Here is a 16,431-nt window from a genome sequence, read left to right on the forward strand (position 1 = left end):
GTTTATTTTTTTCCTAGTTATTGAATTTATGTGAGGCTGAAGATTCTGCCTTAATGAAACTACCTTGTTACAAAAGTCTTCCATCTCTTGTACCTCTTCGAATTGCAGCCTTAAGTAAGTAAAATTCCTGAACAAAGTTTGATGTAGTTAAGTGTCCTTGTGAGCAATGGGCAGTTTGCTTCCCAGGATCAGCAGAAAACCTGAGCCCTGGAAGACTGATGACTGCTCTCTAGAGGTCACAGTTTAATGGAGAGAATAATGGGAAAGTATGGCTGCTTTCTTAATGACTAGAATTTAGTTTCTGAAATGAACCCTAAACAGTTTGAGATTAATTATGTTATATAGCACTAAGAAAACTTAAGAACACTAATAGAGTTCCCATTCTTTTACTGGTTTATGATGTGTCTTGTTTTTGGCAATGCATGTAATACTTTAACTGTTTGTAATTTAAGATGACATAAAAAGAAACTAGAAGTGGTGTAGAATTAGGGTTTATTTTCCCCTCTCTTTTGAAATTGTGTTAACAAAGAGAACAAATTTCCTTTGATATTTGCAGATGCTCTAGCTGCCTGCAATTACTTGCCTCAGTCAAGAGAGAAGATCATTGCTGCACTCTTCAAGGCACTGAATTCAACAAATAATGAACTGCAGGAGGCAGGAGAAGCATGCATGAGAAAGGTGACTGTGTTAAATAAACAACATTCCTTTTGAGGCCATTGTTCTCTCTGCTTTACTTCCTTGGTACAAAACTTCTTGGGAAAGTTCTCCACAGGGAATACTGGCTGCTCTGTTCAGTTTTTGTTAGTGACACTTGATAGGAGTTTCTGTCAGATGTGGTCTCCTGGGGGCCTGAATTTAGCCATAAAAATTATCCAGCTTGAAATTAAGCATTATAAGCTCTTGGATAAGGACCATGGTAAATCTTTTCAGTCTTTCTGTCCAACTGGAAGGACAGGGAAAAAGATACTTGTTCATCATGATTTGTTGTCCAATAACTGTGCCTAGTTCCAATTCAGCAAGATTTTAATACTATTCTTCTAAATGAAAACAGAGCTAATGAAATTACAAAGATGCTGTAAGTAATGCTGTGTAGATTGGCTGACATGTAACAGGGAATGTAACTGTTTGCATTTGTTTATGCCATTGACTGACCAAAAGTCAGATGTCTTTTCCTGTCACTCTGGTCATGAGAGGGAATGTACTTATTATTTGTGGCTTGTTGACAATACAGTTGGGTTGAGATGTAAGAGGGAGGAAATAAGGATTGTTTGACTTATACATCAGATTTTTCTAGGTTTTTTTTCCTGTGATAAATTCATGCCCACAGGATGTTTGGTTATGACAGGAAATATTGTCTCTGACTGCTTGGAGACAGATTCTTCTGACCTTTTATGTTGCTCAGGATGCATGCAGATTGTAACACAGAAATTTGCTTAATGGCTTTGGCCACATTCACAGGCAGTTCTTAATAAAGCAGTGTCCAAGTAGTTCATCCATAGCTGTATTTATAGTGTATTTAATTTATAGCTGTAGCAGTTTTTCAATCCGTCTGTATTAAGATCTCCTACTTGATTATTTTTTGGAATATCCTGCAGTGTGTCAGAAATACTTCAGTGCTTCCCAAATCCATCCTGTCACTGGATACACTTCCAGCAATAAGTGTTGTTTGAACTATTACATTCTGAAAGTGCAAAATACAAGAAGAAAAATCAAGTCAGCTGAATCTCTTTAAGAAAGATTTTTGCAGAGATGTCACTTCCCTCTCCACCTGTATCTTAGTCATGTACTCTCTTGCAGTTCTTGGAAGGAGCTACCATAGAAGTTGATCAAATCCACACCCACATGAGGCCGTTGCTGATGATGTTGGGAGACTATCGAAGCCTGACCCTGAACGTTGTGAATCGTTTGACATCAGTTACCAGACTTTTCCCCAACTCTTTCAATGATAAATTCTGTGATCAGATGATGGTAAGCCCATTCAAGTTTTTTCTTTAGCTCTTCCCGAAGAATTTTTCTTCTAGCTACTATTTGTGTTGGTGAAAAGTCAAAGAACAATTCAGTAGTGACTCACTGTGTGTATTGGAATTGAAAGATTTTTGTTTCACAATTAATAAAAATGCGATTTCTTTAAACATTTTGAGTGTATTTCTAAGGAACTGCTAAACTAAAAAGTTAAGAGATGTTATTTTTTAGTGAAGACATACCTACTTATGCTAAGGTCTGCTTGGACAAATTCATCTTTAAGCAAGATACCACCAGTACCTTGAAAATATGTTTTACTTCCTAATGGACTAAGTCTGTGTTGGTGCTTTCTTGATTTATTAAATTTTGGAAGGCATTGCAGTGTTTATTTGCAGTTTTTAAACTGTATATGGGAACTCTTTATCCTTTTGGCATGGATATTTAAATGCATCCATATCAAGCAAATGATTAAACAAGTGTAAACCTATCAGACTTAGGTTTTTTGTGGTGTGTAATGTATGTGTTCTTATAATCCCTGCTTAGGTGAATATGGAGAGAGCTTTTAGTAACAGAAAACTTTTCAATCTGAGGGAATGAAAATAGCTAATAATTTTCCCCCTTGTTTTCTTCAAAGAATTATTTCTGCCTCTACTTCTTTTCTTTTAGTTTATGCTAAAATGGAACAGTCTAATTAGAAGAATAATACTAATTATCCTCTCTTTATAGCAACACCTGCGTAAATGGATGGAAGTTGTGGTTATTACACACAAAGGTGGACAAAGGAGTGATGGAAATGTGAGTTAATGAAAGCTTTTATGTGAGAAGAGAAGAAATAAGTGGTATTAACGTTTTAGAATTACAGAACTCATTCAATTGTAAATGTAGCCATGATTGATTACACACTGATGCTTTGTTACAAGCTGATGAACTTGTATCTACATTGAATGTTTGTTAGAAATCTCAGTAAGAGAAGCTTCTTATCTTCTTAAAAGGGTTACTTTAAAGACTTTACTTACAGGTTGGTGTGGGAACAGCTCAAGGATTTTTTTTTTCCCCCTTAGGATTTTCTGCTTAGAAGTCTGCTCTTCATTGGAATGGCTGATGAGCTCAGCAGCATAATCCCTCTTTTCTTCACTACTATGTTTGATGTTCCTAACACAGTCTTTTGAAAATTATACATAATGATAATATAATCCCAGTTAATTGTGAATTACATTTATTAAAACCAAGTTCAGTATTTACTTGTTGAGATCACATTAAAATCTCTCTCCCATTGAAACTAATGGTCTCAATGTTAACTATGGGAAGCTGATTAGTTGTCTTATAAATGGAAAATTGTACAGTAATGTCAATACTGTGTGCTCTTAGCAATACAGCACTGATGGGAATTCCTGCTTCAGCGTAGTTTTATGTAGATTGTCAGAAGTCCCATACTTCTATTAATGTTTTATTTATCACTTATATTAAGTGTTGAGATTTATTATTGGAACTAGGAAAAAATGGGGGGAATTTCATTAATATCTTTGTTTTTCAAATTAGGATGAAATTAGATTGGCTTTTTATTTCCCTTAAAACATGGAAATGGCTTAATGGTTTTTCATTTGTCTTTCCTGTCATTGCAAAGAGAGCTTTTAAATGTGAATTTGATAATTTCTTTCTATTAGTACTGGATGTTCTCTAATGAAGGTGAATAGAATTTTTCTTATGTTTTTAACTAAAACACTGTGCATTTCTCAGTTAAACACATTTTATTCGGGTCAGAGTAGTTCTAAGGCCTTCATATTCTTCTCTTGGGATTTGCTCTTCAAAAGTGATGATTACAGATATCTTGCATATCTTTTTATAGCAACAGTCTTTTAGACCACAATGTGGCACCTCTAGACCAGTTTTTAGTTGTGCCTAAATCATGTTTAGTTGGGAATTCTCCTGCTTTTAATGTTTTTTATTAATGTTTTCTATGTAATTGTATGTTTAGTCTCCTAGATCTGTGATTTTTTTTTTTTTAATGTTGGTTTAAAACACTGGTATGTTGAGGGGGAGGTGCACACCAGACACTTGAGAAAGAATCTACTGTCACATCTTGAGGGAGGAGAGAAGTCTCTGGAATCATTTCAAATAGGATTGTGTGACTGCAGAGCTGATTAAATATTACTTTTCCACTCTTTAGTTGTTGCTCTAAAGTTTCCTTAAAAAATAAAAACTCAAGGAGGACACAGACAGCAATGGTCCATGTGCCAGTTGCTGTGGCAGGCAGGTGTCTGTATGTACATTGTGCTGTTGCTGTCATTGGATCTTCTAAATGTGGAAAAACTGGGATGGTGAGACTGGTGGTCAGTTGTTGTAGCTGGCATTTCACTTACTCTGTTTTTTTCCTGATCATAATGAGATTCCAAAATCTGAGATACTCACTTAGGAGCAATGCTGGGAAGTGTTATCAGGGTTGGATCATTCAGACCATGTGGTTAAATACTGATGGTGGTAAAAACACATTGGAAGAGAGAACTGACTGGGAAAGCCTGGTGTTCCCTACCTGTACATGGGGCTGTTACAATCATTGCATCTCTTTCCAGCAGCACTGGGTCAAGGTGCCATTTGATGGCAATGTTGGTGTCATGCAATTCTCCAGCAGAGTGCAGATAGTGCCTGGTCAGCAAGGCTTCTTCATGAATGGTTCAAAAGTCTGGGGAATGAGTTTTCATATGTAAATGGTAACTGTAGACAAACTAAAAACTTCAGACATTTCAGTTAAAAATTCTGCATAATAATTGATGACTATCATAAAGATCCACATTGATGCCAGAATAACTTTTGTTCACTTAAATAATTTATGACAGTCTTACTGTGATCCTGAACTGTGACCTGGCTGTTTAGAGAAATGAACAAATTAAAACATAACATATTAACTAGTGCTTAAAATGTAATTCATTGGCCCAATGAGTGAAATGCTTGATTTAAACCCTTCTTCCTCTCTTCCCTGCCTCCCTAAGGAAAGGCATGGGATTTTAGGTCATGTCTGCTAATTGAAAGAGTAAGTTTTGACTAGATGGTTGCCTCCAGCTGTCCCTCTTGTGAGAGGGTGGAAATTTCCTTGGTGGAATTTCCGTGGTGGAAATTCTGCATTACAGCCTAAGAGGACTTTGTAGCTTTAGGGAACTGTATAGCTTGACAGTTCGAGTACTGAAAATGATTTCATAATTGGTGGTTTCATAATTGATGCTGTCCAAATTTGTCTTTGAAGATGCTAAAATATGGTTTCCCCTAACTTAATAATCTCCAATATCTCTTTATTCAGTATAAATATTTGAGAAACTGTGTCTAATCAGTGTACAAGTAGGAAAAAGGGTACTTTTCATCCTAGTTCTTTGGAGGGCAATTTGGAGCATGTGAGATGCTCATTGTCTCAATTCTTTCCATTCGAGATGAGAAAGTAACTGTACTGAAGTTAGACTGCAGCCTGAAGAATAGCATGTACTAATTTGTACATTTATTTGATATTTTTGTGGGCTTTTTCTTTTCATGCTGTGACTTCTGTTTTGGTTCAGCCTGCTGCAGAAGGGCTAGAGGTGAGAAAATCAGTGGAGGCACAGGGATTTTTTTTTTGTTGTCATGGGTTTTTTTGTTGTAGTTGTTTGTTTTTATTTTTTCTTTTAAACTGTGGTTTGTTAGTTTTATTGTTGTGTTTTGGGCAGAGTGCACTGTGCCTTTGAGTGCAGTGCTGTGAATTGTCCCCTGTTTGTCTGTGGCAGAGTTGTTTTGATGCCATTGCTGTTAAGGATGTTAAGCATGTTTGTGCTGAGAAGAGCAGGAGTTTGTTTCTCTGAAGGCATAAGTAATTTCAAAAGTTTTTATTCTTGTTCTCAGTCCTACACTTCAGTCCAGGAGAGTAGTTTTTGTCAGGGTCTGTCTGTGCAGATCATGTTAAAGGAGTGGGGCCTAATACTTTGTGTTTAAATTCAGTTGAGGAAATGCAGTGCCCTTGATAATATTTTGCACATTAGAACTTGGTTTTAGAGAGAGGTGAAGGTGGATGTTTGGTTTTTTTTCCTTTCCCTTTTCTTACTGAAGGAAATCCACACTCTACCTACCTGAAATACAGTCTCCATTTTAATCACACAATGAAATAAAGATGCAAAATTATCTTAGACTTCTGTAGAATTTAATATCTAGTGGGAGAACAGAGTTGACTTTTCTTTGAAGTAACAAGCTGTTTGCAAAATAGACTGAGCAGTGCTGTGGGAAAACTGTCTCTCTTTTCCTTCACATGTAATCTGGAGGTGTGGGGTGTGTATGAGAGATTGTTTAGATGGGAAGGTCTGGCTGTCTGATGCATGAGCCACTTGGTGCGGTGCAGTGAGCACCCTGGAACTCCCCCATCAGCAGTATTGTTGCACAGTGTTTAGCTCTTACCTGTAAAACACCATTATACTGACAAAGAAAATAAAATTTAAACCATGATGTTACAAGGGGGGCAGGGCAGGCTTCCACAAGAGCAATTGTTTCATACATTGTGGTAAGTAGATGCTGTATAAATGTTAACCCTTTACATTTGGTTGCTGGCTATGCTAATATGGAGAGGAACAAATAAGTAAGATGTGTGATACTGTTTTTATACATTGTAGCTGGTAATGTTTAATTCAACCCTGTTTCTTTTTACCTGTAGGAAATGAAGATTTGTTCAGCAATTATAAATTTATTCCATCTGATCCCAGCTGCCCCACAGACTCTGGTTAAACCTCTCCTGGAAGTTGTTATGAAAACAGAACGAGCAATGTTAATTGAGGTAAGAGTGGAAGTTAATATTGCTGAAATTTTTGCTTTATGGCATTTTTAAACATTAGTGTATAATAATTATAATATTTTAAATGTGGCATGGGAACATTTGATGTAACAAAATGTGCTCTTCAAGCCTTTAGGAGGTATTAACATTTGTCATACACTCTTAGAAGTTAAGTTTTTAAAGTGTCAATAAATTGTCATCATGAAAGTTCTGAACATTTTGTATCTGCATGAATGCCAAGTCAAATGTATTTTTCTGAGTGGTAGTAAATTAGTTGAAAATACTCTATACTCTGCATTTTTAATTTAAGCTTTGTGAATTTTTCAGGCTGGCAGTCCATTCAGGGAACCACTGATAAAATTTTTGACACGTCATCCATCCCAGACTGTGGAACTGTTCATGATGGAAGCCACTTTAAATGATCCCCAGTGGAGCAGAATGTTTATGGTAAGCTGTGTGGAAAGGGGAACAGGAAAAAGCCCTCAACTTCACAAATCTGGTGAACAAAAAGCTTTTCATCTTTTGCACCTTTTATTGCTGTATGACCTTGTAGTCCTTAATCATGGTCTTACTCTGACTGTAGGGTGCCTATTCTTGGGTTTGTATTTGTTTGTCCTGAAGTGTTGATTTTATACCTTTCCACATCATGTAGGGCTGTTACTGAAGTTGTAGGCGATGTTTTTATATACGTGAAATACGACCTCTGCGGCTTTAGTGAGGGATATAAAAGCTTCAGGATAATATAACCTTTTGGCATTTTGGCTTTTAAAGGTTATTAAAATTATTTCTTCCCCTTTTGCAGAGTTTCTTAAAGCATAAAGATGCCAAACCCCTGCGAGATGTCCTGGCAGCTAATCCCAACCGATTTATCACTCTGCTCTTGCCCGTCGGTACCCAGGCAGCCGTGAGACCTGGGTCTCCAAGCACCACCACAATGCGTCTGGATCTGCAGTTCCAAGCTATCAAAGTATCATTTATTCTTGTTTATCTTTGCTCTAGACAGTTAAAACCTCTTCAGCTGCAAGCCTCTTACATTACAGGCTTTCAGTATGTGTGTGTGTGTGTATTATAGCTCATAGAAAAACATGTGAAGTGTTTGTAGGTGGAGTCACCCTGAGAAGGAAAAAGAGACTCGAATTACCTACACTTTTTTATCAAGTAGGATACAAGAGAAAAACACGGCAACAGAAACAATTGATGCAGAAATTTATTTTTGTTAATCTAAACTAGTTTGTATTTCACTTTTTTTTGCTGTTGAATATTTTAGAACCCTTAATTGCCCTTAAAGAAGTGTTTTTATGTCACTGTTTCTACTGACAGACCTGTTGTATGTTGACTGTGCATTTGTCTTGTTTTCCTTTGGGCAGATCATAAGTATTATTGTTAAGAATGATGAATGTTGGTTAGCAAATCAACATTCCTTGGTGAATCAGCTGAAACGTGTGTGGGTGAGTGAAGCTTTCCAGGAGAGACACCGTAAGGAGAACATGGCTGCAACAAACTGGAAGGAGCCAAAGCTGTTGGCATATTGCTTATTGAATTACTGCAAGTAAGTAAAACTGTTATTTCCTATACCTTGCATGCATTGTTTTAAAAATTTTAGTGCTATAAAGGTATGTAGGGCTACTAAAAATGGCTTGCAGTTATTGAAGAGAAAGTGTAATATATTTCATAATACTGCCACTCCTCTAAAACCACGCCTCTGGTAGTGCCTGCTGTTGCCTCTCTGCTCCTTAAACCCGAAATTAGTTTCATCAGCATAGTAGGTTGTGTGTTTTTTCACAGAAACTTTGTATTTTACATGTTTTTACAGAAGGAATTATGGTGATATAGAGTTACTCTTCCAGTTGCTGCGAGCTTTTACGGGTCGATTTCTCTGCAATATGACTTTCTTAAAGGAATATATGGAAGAAGAGATCCCTAAAAACTACAGTATTCCCCAAAAACGGGCTTTGTTCTTCCGGTTTGTAGACTTGAATGACCCAAACTTTGGAGATGAGCTCAAAGCCAAGGTAACTAAAGCAATTAAATCAAAGAAGCCTGGTATTTAGGTTTAATTTTCGTCTTGGGAACTAGGGCAACAAAACTTGCTTACTTAAATGTCAACGAGTTCGATAATTGGCAGAACCATTTAGGTGAAAATATCATACCTGAAGAAGAGTGATAATAAACAGAGACAGCAATTCATCTTGCTTTTATTGCTGACTAGTTTACACTTTCTAAGAATCTTTGCCCTTGGAAGGGAGGAAGAGGGGGGAAAAAAATCTGTGTGTGTCTTTTTCTTAGGGTTTTATTTATAGCTTCCTTTTGTAACATGGTGAGTGTGTCCAACATGCAGGTTTGCATATGAAAGTGCTTGAATGTTGCCTGCCATGCAATAGTTCAGGCTTACTTTTTTTGTTTATATTCTGTAGGTGCTGCAACATATCCTGAATCCTGCTTTCCTGTACAGTTTTGAAAAGGGAGAAGGCGAACAGCTGTTAGGACCTCCAAACCCAGAAGGAGATAATCCAGAAAGCATCACTAGTGTTTTTATTACAAAGGTAACAATCCTTGTTTACATTGAAGTGTTTGAAAATTAAAACAAAAAGTTGTTCCTCTCATTTGGCTTTTCAATCCTAATTTGAATTAGTTGTGCTATTCTGAATATTATGATCTCTTACATCAAATGGCTTCATAACACTGAACATGAGATCCATCAGTCATCAGTAGGACTGGACTACAATTTTCACTTTGATACCTTCAGAACTTGAATATCTGTCTTTAAAGATGGGCCTTACATGACTGTAATCTGTATCTTTCTTATAAGGAAAGCTTTCCATGAGTGAACAGCAGTACCTTTCTAATTCACTGCTATTTCATGAAACCAATTATAAAAGAAATGTTGAAGATGAGGCTTGGGGTTTTTGATTTATTTATTTTTATAGGCTAACACTTTGGAAATTCCCAGATGTTCTCGTTATTTAAAAGTTCACACTTCAGGAGGTTGTTTTGAGGGTACTAAACCCAGTCAAAAAAGTAATTACAGGTTTCAGTCTTCTTAAAAACCACTCAAAAAGCAAAAGGCTAAGACTTTGCTTTCATAATAATAAAACTTGTCGGGTTTTTTGTTTTCTTTTTCTTTTTTTTTTTTTTTTATCCCTCACTTTCCTTCTCTCCTCATTGATAGGTACTTGATCCAGAAAAACAGGCTGACATGCTGGATTCCCTGAGGATATACCTGCTGCAGTTTGCCACGCTGCTGGTCGAGCACGCCCCGCATCACATCCACGACAACAACAAAAACCGCAACAGCAAACTGAGGCGCCTCATGACCTTTGCCTGGCCTTGCCTCCTGTCCAAGGCCTGTGTGGACCCAGCCTGCAAATACAGTGGCCATTTGCTTCTGGCACACATCATTGCCAAATTTGCCATCCATAAGAAGATAGTTCTGCAGGTATTGGGCTTGTGTTTGTTTGTTTAAGGGATGTTGGTAAGTTCTGCCCTGTGCTTAAGATTCAGGATAGAAGGTGGAGAGTGGGTTTGAGTACTTAGTATAAAGGGAACAGTTAGATTCAAATACCACCAATACAGAAGGAGCAGGCCAAATATTTAATATGATTTACTTGTGGATAGAAGAGTGTAGAAGAAAGTTTGAAGGTATGTGAAAACAGAGAGGATAAGCGGGACAGTGAAAAGTCCTTGGTTGAATTAACAAAAATTGGAAATGTTTCTTCATTTAAGAGATAGATACTTCATTTGAGACAGAATATGAGGACCAAGGGAGAACTTTGAATTGGACAGTGGAGAGGGAGGAAGAAAATGGAATGTAAAGGAAACAGAAGGACATACTGTATACTTCTGATGATGATATATCGTCGTACATTTAACAAATTACGGGCCTTTAGGGAAAGATTGTATTTTTTTAGAAAACGTATGTTGTAGTTTCTCATTCTTTATAAATGCTTTGTTTTCATAAATACGTATAGTATTAATGTTGATCAGAAACTTTGGTGTTTAGGTTTTTCACAGTCTTCTGAAGGCTCATGCCATGGAGGCCCGAGCTATTGTCAGGCAGGCCATGGCTATTCTGACTCCAGCTGTGCCTGCTCGGATGGAGGATGGACATCAGATGCTCACTCACTGGACACGAAAAATCATTGTGGAAGAGGGTCATACTGTTCCCCAACTAGTGCATATTTTGCACTTGATAGTACAACATTTCAAGGTACTTGTACCAGTTATTCTGGTAGTCACTGTATCTCCCATATCAAGGAAGTAAACTGCAGTTTGATTAGAAAAATAACATACTCTGGTTTATATGGTTTAGCTGCAAAATGTATAATCTGTCTCTAAAGATACTTATCTATAACTGAAAACAACTATTTAGTAGCAAATAATTTATTAAGCTCTATCATGATTGAAGTTAAAACTCAGTGTTGGATGAGATGAACTCGTTGCACAGACAAATGGGGGAATGCTGCAGAATGTCAGCATAGGATCACTTTTGAAAAAGCATATTAGAATGCAATCCAAAGGGGCAGCTAATACACATTTAAGGCACTTTTGAGGAAAGATGTCTCAGCCCTTTTTGGAAAATATCTGAGTGTGTTCAAATGTGAGTTGAAGCTCTCTAAAGGGTTGGCAAAAAATTAACGTGATTGGTCCTGGAGAAAAATTGTGACTCTTAAAAAGAACGCATTCATTTGGGTACATGAAATCAGGAGTCCCTACTGAAAATTGTAGCCAAAATTTTATTTCAAAGCACCAGTTACTTTTCCAGATGGCAAAATTTGTATGTGGTACAGATTTAGCAAACTCTGGGATTGATGACTATTTTATCATTTTGCTTTATTTCAACTTTCTGGTTTTTGCGTAGAATTTTTTTGGTTAATGACTAACATTTCTGTGAAACCATTTTTTCAGGTTTATTATCCAGTGAGACATCACTTGGTTCAGCATGTGGTTAGTGCCATGCAGAGACTGGGCTTCACTCCCAGTGTTACAATAGAGCAAAGAAAATTAGCTGTGGATCTTGCTGAAGTGGTTATTAAATGGGAATTGCAAAGAGTTAAAGACCAGCAGGTAGGAAGTCTAAATAAATGGTTAAAGAATGAACTGTTACACAGTTAAGTGTAGTTTTTTTAACATGCACACTGCTGATATTTCAGCCAGATTCAGATATGGACTCAAGTGCAAGTGGAGAAGGAGCAAGTTCTGCCTCATCTGCTGTTAAAAGAGGACTGTCTGTGGATTCTGGCCAAGAAGTTAAACGATTCAGGACAGCTACGGGAGCAATAAGTGCTGTAAGAAAAAATCAGGGTTTGTTCAGAGACTCTGAAATTACAACCTGCACTAACTAAGGAATTCACCATAATTTTTTTTTCCCCATAACTCAGACTCCCTAAATTGAAGGTTTTAGCTTTAGAAAACATTTTAAATCTGTTCTCATTGTTTTCCTTCTTCAGTCTTGCTTATGGGTTTTGTGTTTTGTGTACATGCAGGTGTTTGGACGTAGCCAGTCCCTGCCAGGAGCTGATGCCCTCCTTGCCAAGCCGATTGACAAGCAGCACACAGACACAGTCTTGAATTTCCTGATTAGGATCGCTTGCCAGGTAGTGTGTTTGTTCTGATATGGAAATACCAGTGTGGCATTGGTAGCCAAAAACATTAAACCCCTCTCTTCATACAGGCCCTTTTATACTTGGATTATTCTAGTGTTCCTATACTTTGTTTCCTTGATTCGTTTATGTGTTTGCGTGGTGCTGCAAAGTATGGTTGTGCTATTGCCTGGGTTAAAGAGCAAGAATACTTCACCCTAAAACTAAATATTTGGAGAGTTTAATAGGGAATGACTATCAATTACATATATAAGGATAATGACTGTAGTGGTATTTTCAAGATCCAAAACATGGGATTACTTTTTGTTTTTCGTCCAGCTTGTAGAACTAAAGCTTTTCACCAAATTTTCAGAGAATTAACTTTTCTAGAGTGGGGAAAATTAGCTGGGTGTAGCTGAAAGCTGAGAAGTTTTATGGCTTCTGCTCCTGCAGCAGACTCAGCTGGTAATTAGCATGGGATTTTATACACCACAGTCTATTGCACAGAGTAGATGGGCTCTTAAGTATATAGATGAATTGAGTAAAGAGCTGCATATGTTTATGGGTACCTTGCAAACAGTAAAGATTAACCATCTTGAGCATGTTCAGAGTTGTAGCAATAAAGTATGGGATGAAACTTTTTTTTTAAATACACCTTTGATGGGTGATTTGGGGTAATTAGCTGGCAATTTAGACGCCAGTTCTGGTGTTTACTATTAGTTGTCAGCTTTTTATGCATTTAAAGGCTCTGTGACTGTGCTGATAAAACTACTTAAGCCTATCTGTTGCAGAAGTAAGAAATGATATGCTTGCTTAGAATACATAATAAATTAATGAGCTGGTTACCAAAGGGTGTAATTCTGATGAATTGGTAGGTAAATGACAACTCAAACACAGCTGGATCTCCTGGGGAGTTGCTTTCTCGCCGCTGTGTCAACCTGCTGAAAACAGCTTTACGGCCAGACATGTGGCCCAAGTCAGAGCTGAAGCTGCAGTGGTTTGACAAGCTGCTGATGACTGTGGTAAGTTATGTTCTAGTCCTGGAGGGCTTTGGGTTTCACTGGCACCTGAGATATCTGCATACTGATTTTTACAGTACTAATCTTTTCTTCACTGTAGTGGAATAGATAAATTGTGAAATATGTGAATGGCATCAGTGATTATAATTTGTAGAGCTGCAGTACTTAATGGTTGGTGGGCTTTTTATTTTTGAGATTTTTTTTTTTCTTAGTTGGAAGTTTTACAGATTGATTTTATTGATTCCTGATTTTCTGACCACATTATGGTAATATGAAATTCACTGAAAGGCTAGCTCTGTAATTGATGATACAACATTTTATTTATAGTTTTTATGCTGTTTGTGTGCTTTCTACAGTATAATTTTTTCTACAACTGTTTTGTTTGTATCATACTATTTAATAGACTAGTAACTGTTACTAGATGGTCCTTGAAAGGGCAAATAACTGTTTCCATCCTTTTCTCCTTCTCCTCTTGGAAGAGCTTTTACTGTGGCTCCATTTGTTTTGGGTTTACAAGTGTTGATTGTGCTCTAGGGAGCTCATATTTGTTGCTTTGCTCACCTTTTCCCAAGTAGTGTGCAAAGTGAGTGAAAATTGCCATTAAAACGGATAATTTATGAATTATTTACTATCTTAATGATAATTTAATTTATTTACAAAGATACATCCAGGAATTTTTTTTCATTGGGTCCAAATATTCCCTTTTCTATCCTTTAAACTATAACTTATTGTAAAATATGCTGGTTTAGCTCTTCACTGAAGGCTTGTCTCTGAAAGGTGTTGACAAGGAAATAAACCACCATTCTCTGTTGACAGCATTTCTAACCAGCAAGGTTGCAGGCAGATTTCAAACCTGAGCATCACACAAAACACCAAAAGGAACATACCTGTATGTGCTTAAGTAATATTTTTATGGTTAAAGATTTTATGTAGTGCCTGTTTTTTTACAGTTTTATACTGCATGACTTATCCAAAAGATTGATCTGTTGTAGAAACCTCAACTTTATTATAGACTTTCAACAGATTTGAGCTGAACTTGGTAATTTATGTAATTCTTATGTGTTTTATCCCCCACTCACTGCCTTTTTGCACGTTTCTCTTTAGGAACAACCCAACCAGGCCAACTTTGCCAACATTTGCACTGGTTTAGAGGTCCTAAGTTTCCTGTTGACTGTGCTGCAGCCCCCTGCTATCCTGAGCAGCTTCAAGCCCCTGCAGCGAGGGGTGGCAGCCTGTATGACCTGTGGGAACACCAAGGTGCTGAGAGCAGTGCACAGTTTGCTCTCTCGCCTCATGGGTATTTTCCCTACGGAACCAAGTAAGTGGTATTTTCTTCCTCCTTTTGTCCTTTATTGCTGAATAACTGAAGTGGTTAAGGGTGGGGTGAAGGCACTTTTTGGAATGTGCTAGTATTCTGTTTTATGATTCCTACATTTTATGGTCCATTTTAGTTTGCACTTTCAACCTCTGTTTAAAAAGGAAAAGCTGAAATAAGTAATCATGTGGAATACATCATTATCCATTGACATAAAAACTTAATAACCTGTGGCTGTCATAACTTTAGTTCAAGGAATGCATGCTATAAATTTAATATATTTTTGCAATTAGAATTTTTCAGCTTCAGAAGTGCAATTTTTTTAGTTGTTAAACTTTTCTGGTTTGCTGAAACAGGAAGGGAGATAAAGTGTAAAAAAGACAGGCAATAAGGTAATATGCTGTGTCTTAATAGAAACTAATTTAGGTAATCTCTTGGAAAAAAATAAATCTATAATGTAAAACTGCTCGTCAAATTGAGTTACTCAGAAGAAGTGGTTTACTATTAAATACTGTTAAATACATACTGGTTTTATAATAAAGAGATTTATATAAATGACAGATCTGCTTGTGTTACCTTGGTTTGTTGACAAGATGAAACTCCAGTGATGTTTTATCAACTGAGTGTTCAGAGTGTAATTGCTCCTTGCCTGTTCTGTGGCTAATCTTACCAAAAGCAAACACACCTCTCTCTACTCTGCAGGTACCTCAAGTGTAGCTTCAAAGTATGAAGAGCTGGAGTGCCTTTATGCTGCAGTTGGAAAGGTTATTTATGAAGGATTGACTAATTATGAAAAAGCCACCAATGCCAACCCTTCCCAACTCTTTGGTACGTGTGCCACTTCTCTGGGAGCTGGATGTGGAATGCCCTTAGTGAGTCAGGTCTTTGCCATGAGCTTCCATTTGCCATGAGGAAGTTGCAATCTGATATCATGGAGAGGAAGCTGTGGGAAGCATTTCAAACTACCTTGAGATGAGCTTGGGGTGTCTCATCTGTGGGGAAAGGGACTGGAAGGGGGTTCATTGTGTTCTGTCTTCTCCCAGTAGCTGATATGGGAGCAATTATTCGAGCTGCAACTGTAATAGATGGAAGCCTTCTGTATGCAAAGTGCATAGGAAAAAAGATTCAGCATTCAAATTAACCAAAAAATAAAGTAAAAGTTACTGGAAGCTTGTTACATGGAAAAAACCAAATCCCGCAGGGTACTCTGAGATACAGTAGAATAGTTCAAGGAATCTATGTGCACAGTTACTACCTTATAGTTTCTTTTCCAGTTTTTTTAAAGTCACATTTATCAGATTTAGACAGTGTAGAAAGATTTATGTATTCATAGGTCTTAAGTTCTCAGTAAGCAAAAAAGTACAAAACTGCTATTTTTTCTTGACTGAGAAAATCTGAATTTTTAGTGTATACCATTCTGAAGAGCTGAAATGTTTCTTTTTTTTTCTTGTTTTTTTTTTGTACTTACTTAACTGGTAGAGAACTCAGATACATAATAGAATGACAAAGATGTATTGGAATAATAGAGTGTGGTCCAGGACTGGTTGTGTTGGTAATACAGACTTGAAATTGTACAATGTTGGAAAAGTTGCTGATTTAAATGGCAAATGTCCTTCACTATTCTATTCTGTGAGCTTTGTAGATGGTTGTAATTTCACTTTGGGAATTGCCTATTTGTCAGATGTCAGGACAAGCTTTACAACAAACTAACCAAGAAAGATGTTTGTTACATTTTGTCCAGAGCTCCCTTAAAAGCAGCACCACAATCCAGCTGTCAGG

At 37.1% G+C, this 16,431-nt stretch overlaps 1 protein-coding gene across 4 annotated transcripts in view; it reads left to right on the top strand.

Annotated features, from left to right (window-relative positions):
• TRRAP (transformation/transcription domain associated protein) overlaps positions 1-16,431 on the top strand; it is a 75,534-nt gene that overhangs the window by 22,997 nt on the left and 36,106 nt on the right. For all 4 annotated transcript variants that reach the window (XM_027656440.1, XM_027656443.1, XM_027656441.1 and 1 more), the window contains 18 exons: positions 18-114; positions 557-678; positions 1,798-1,968; positions 2,689-2,757; positions 6,623-6,742; positions 7,067-7,186; positions 7,542-7,706; positions 8,107-8,288; positions 8,553-8,751; positions 9,154-9,282; positions 9,909-10,175; positions 10,740-10,946; positions 11,645-11,803; positions 11,890-12,024; positions 12,223-12,333; positions 13,194-13,340; positions 14,442-14,655; positions 15,355-15,480. In XM_027656440.1, the coding sequence (XP_027512241.1) occupies positions 18-114; positions 557-678; positions 1,798-1,968; positions 2,689-2,757; positions 6,623-6,742; positions 7,067-7,186; positions 7,542-7,706; positions 8,107-8,288; positions 8,553-8,751; positions 9,154-9,282; positions 9,909-10,175; positions 10,740-10,946; positions 11,645-11,803; positions 11,890-12,024; positions 12,223-12,333; positions 13,194-13,340; positions 14,442-14,655; positions 15,355-15,480 (2,740 nt within the window). The remainder of the gene's footprint in view (positions 1-17; positions 115-556; positions 679-1,797; positions 1,969-2,688; positions 2,758-6,622; positions 6,743-7,066; positions 7,187-7,541; positions 7,707-8,106; positions 8,289-8,552; positions 8,752-9,153; positions 9,283-9,908; positions 10,176-10,739; positions 10,947-11,644; positions 11,804-11,889; positions 12,025-12,222; positions 12,334-13,193; positions 13,341-14,441; positions 14,656-15,354; positions 15,481-16,431) is intronic.

The sequence above is a fragment of the Corapipo altera genome, unplaced genomic scaffold, assembly GCF_003945725.1.
Source record: "Corapipo altera isolate COAL_440 unplaced genomic scaffold, ASM394572v1 104, whole genome shotgun sequence".
In the NCBI taxonomy this organism is placed as follows: domain Eukaryota; kingdom Metazoa; phylum Chordata; class Aves; order Passeriformes; family Pipridae; genus Corapipo; species Corapipo altera.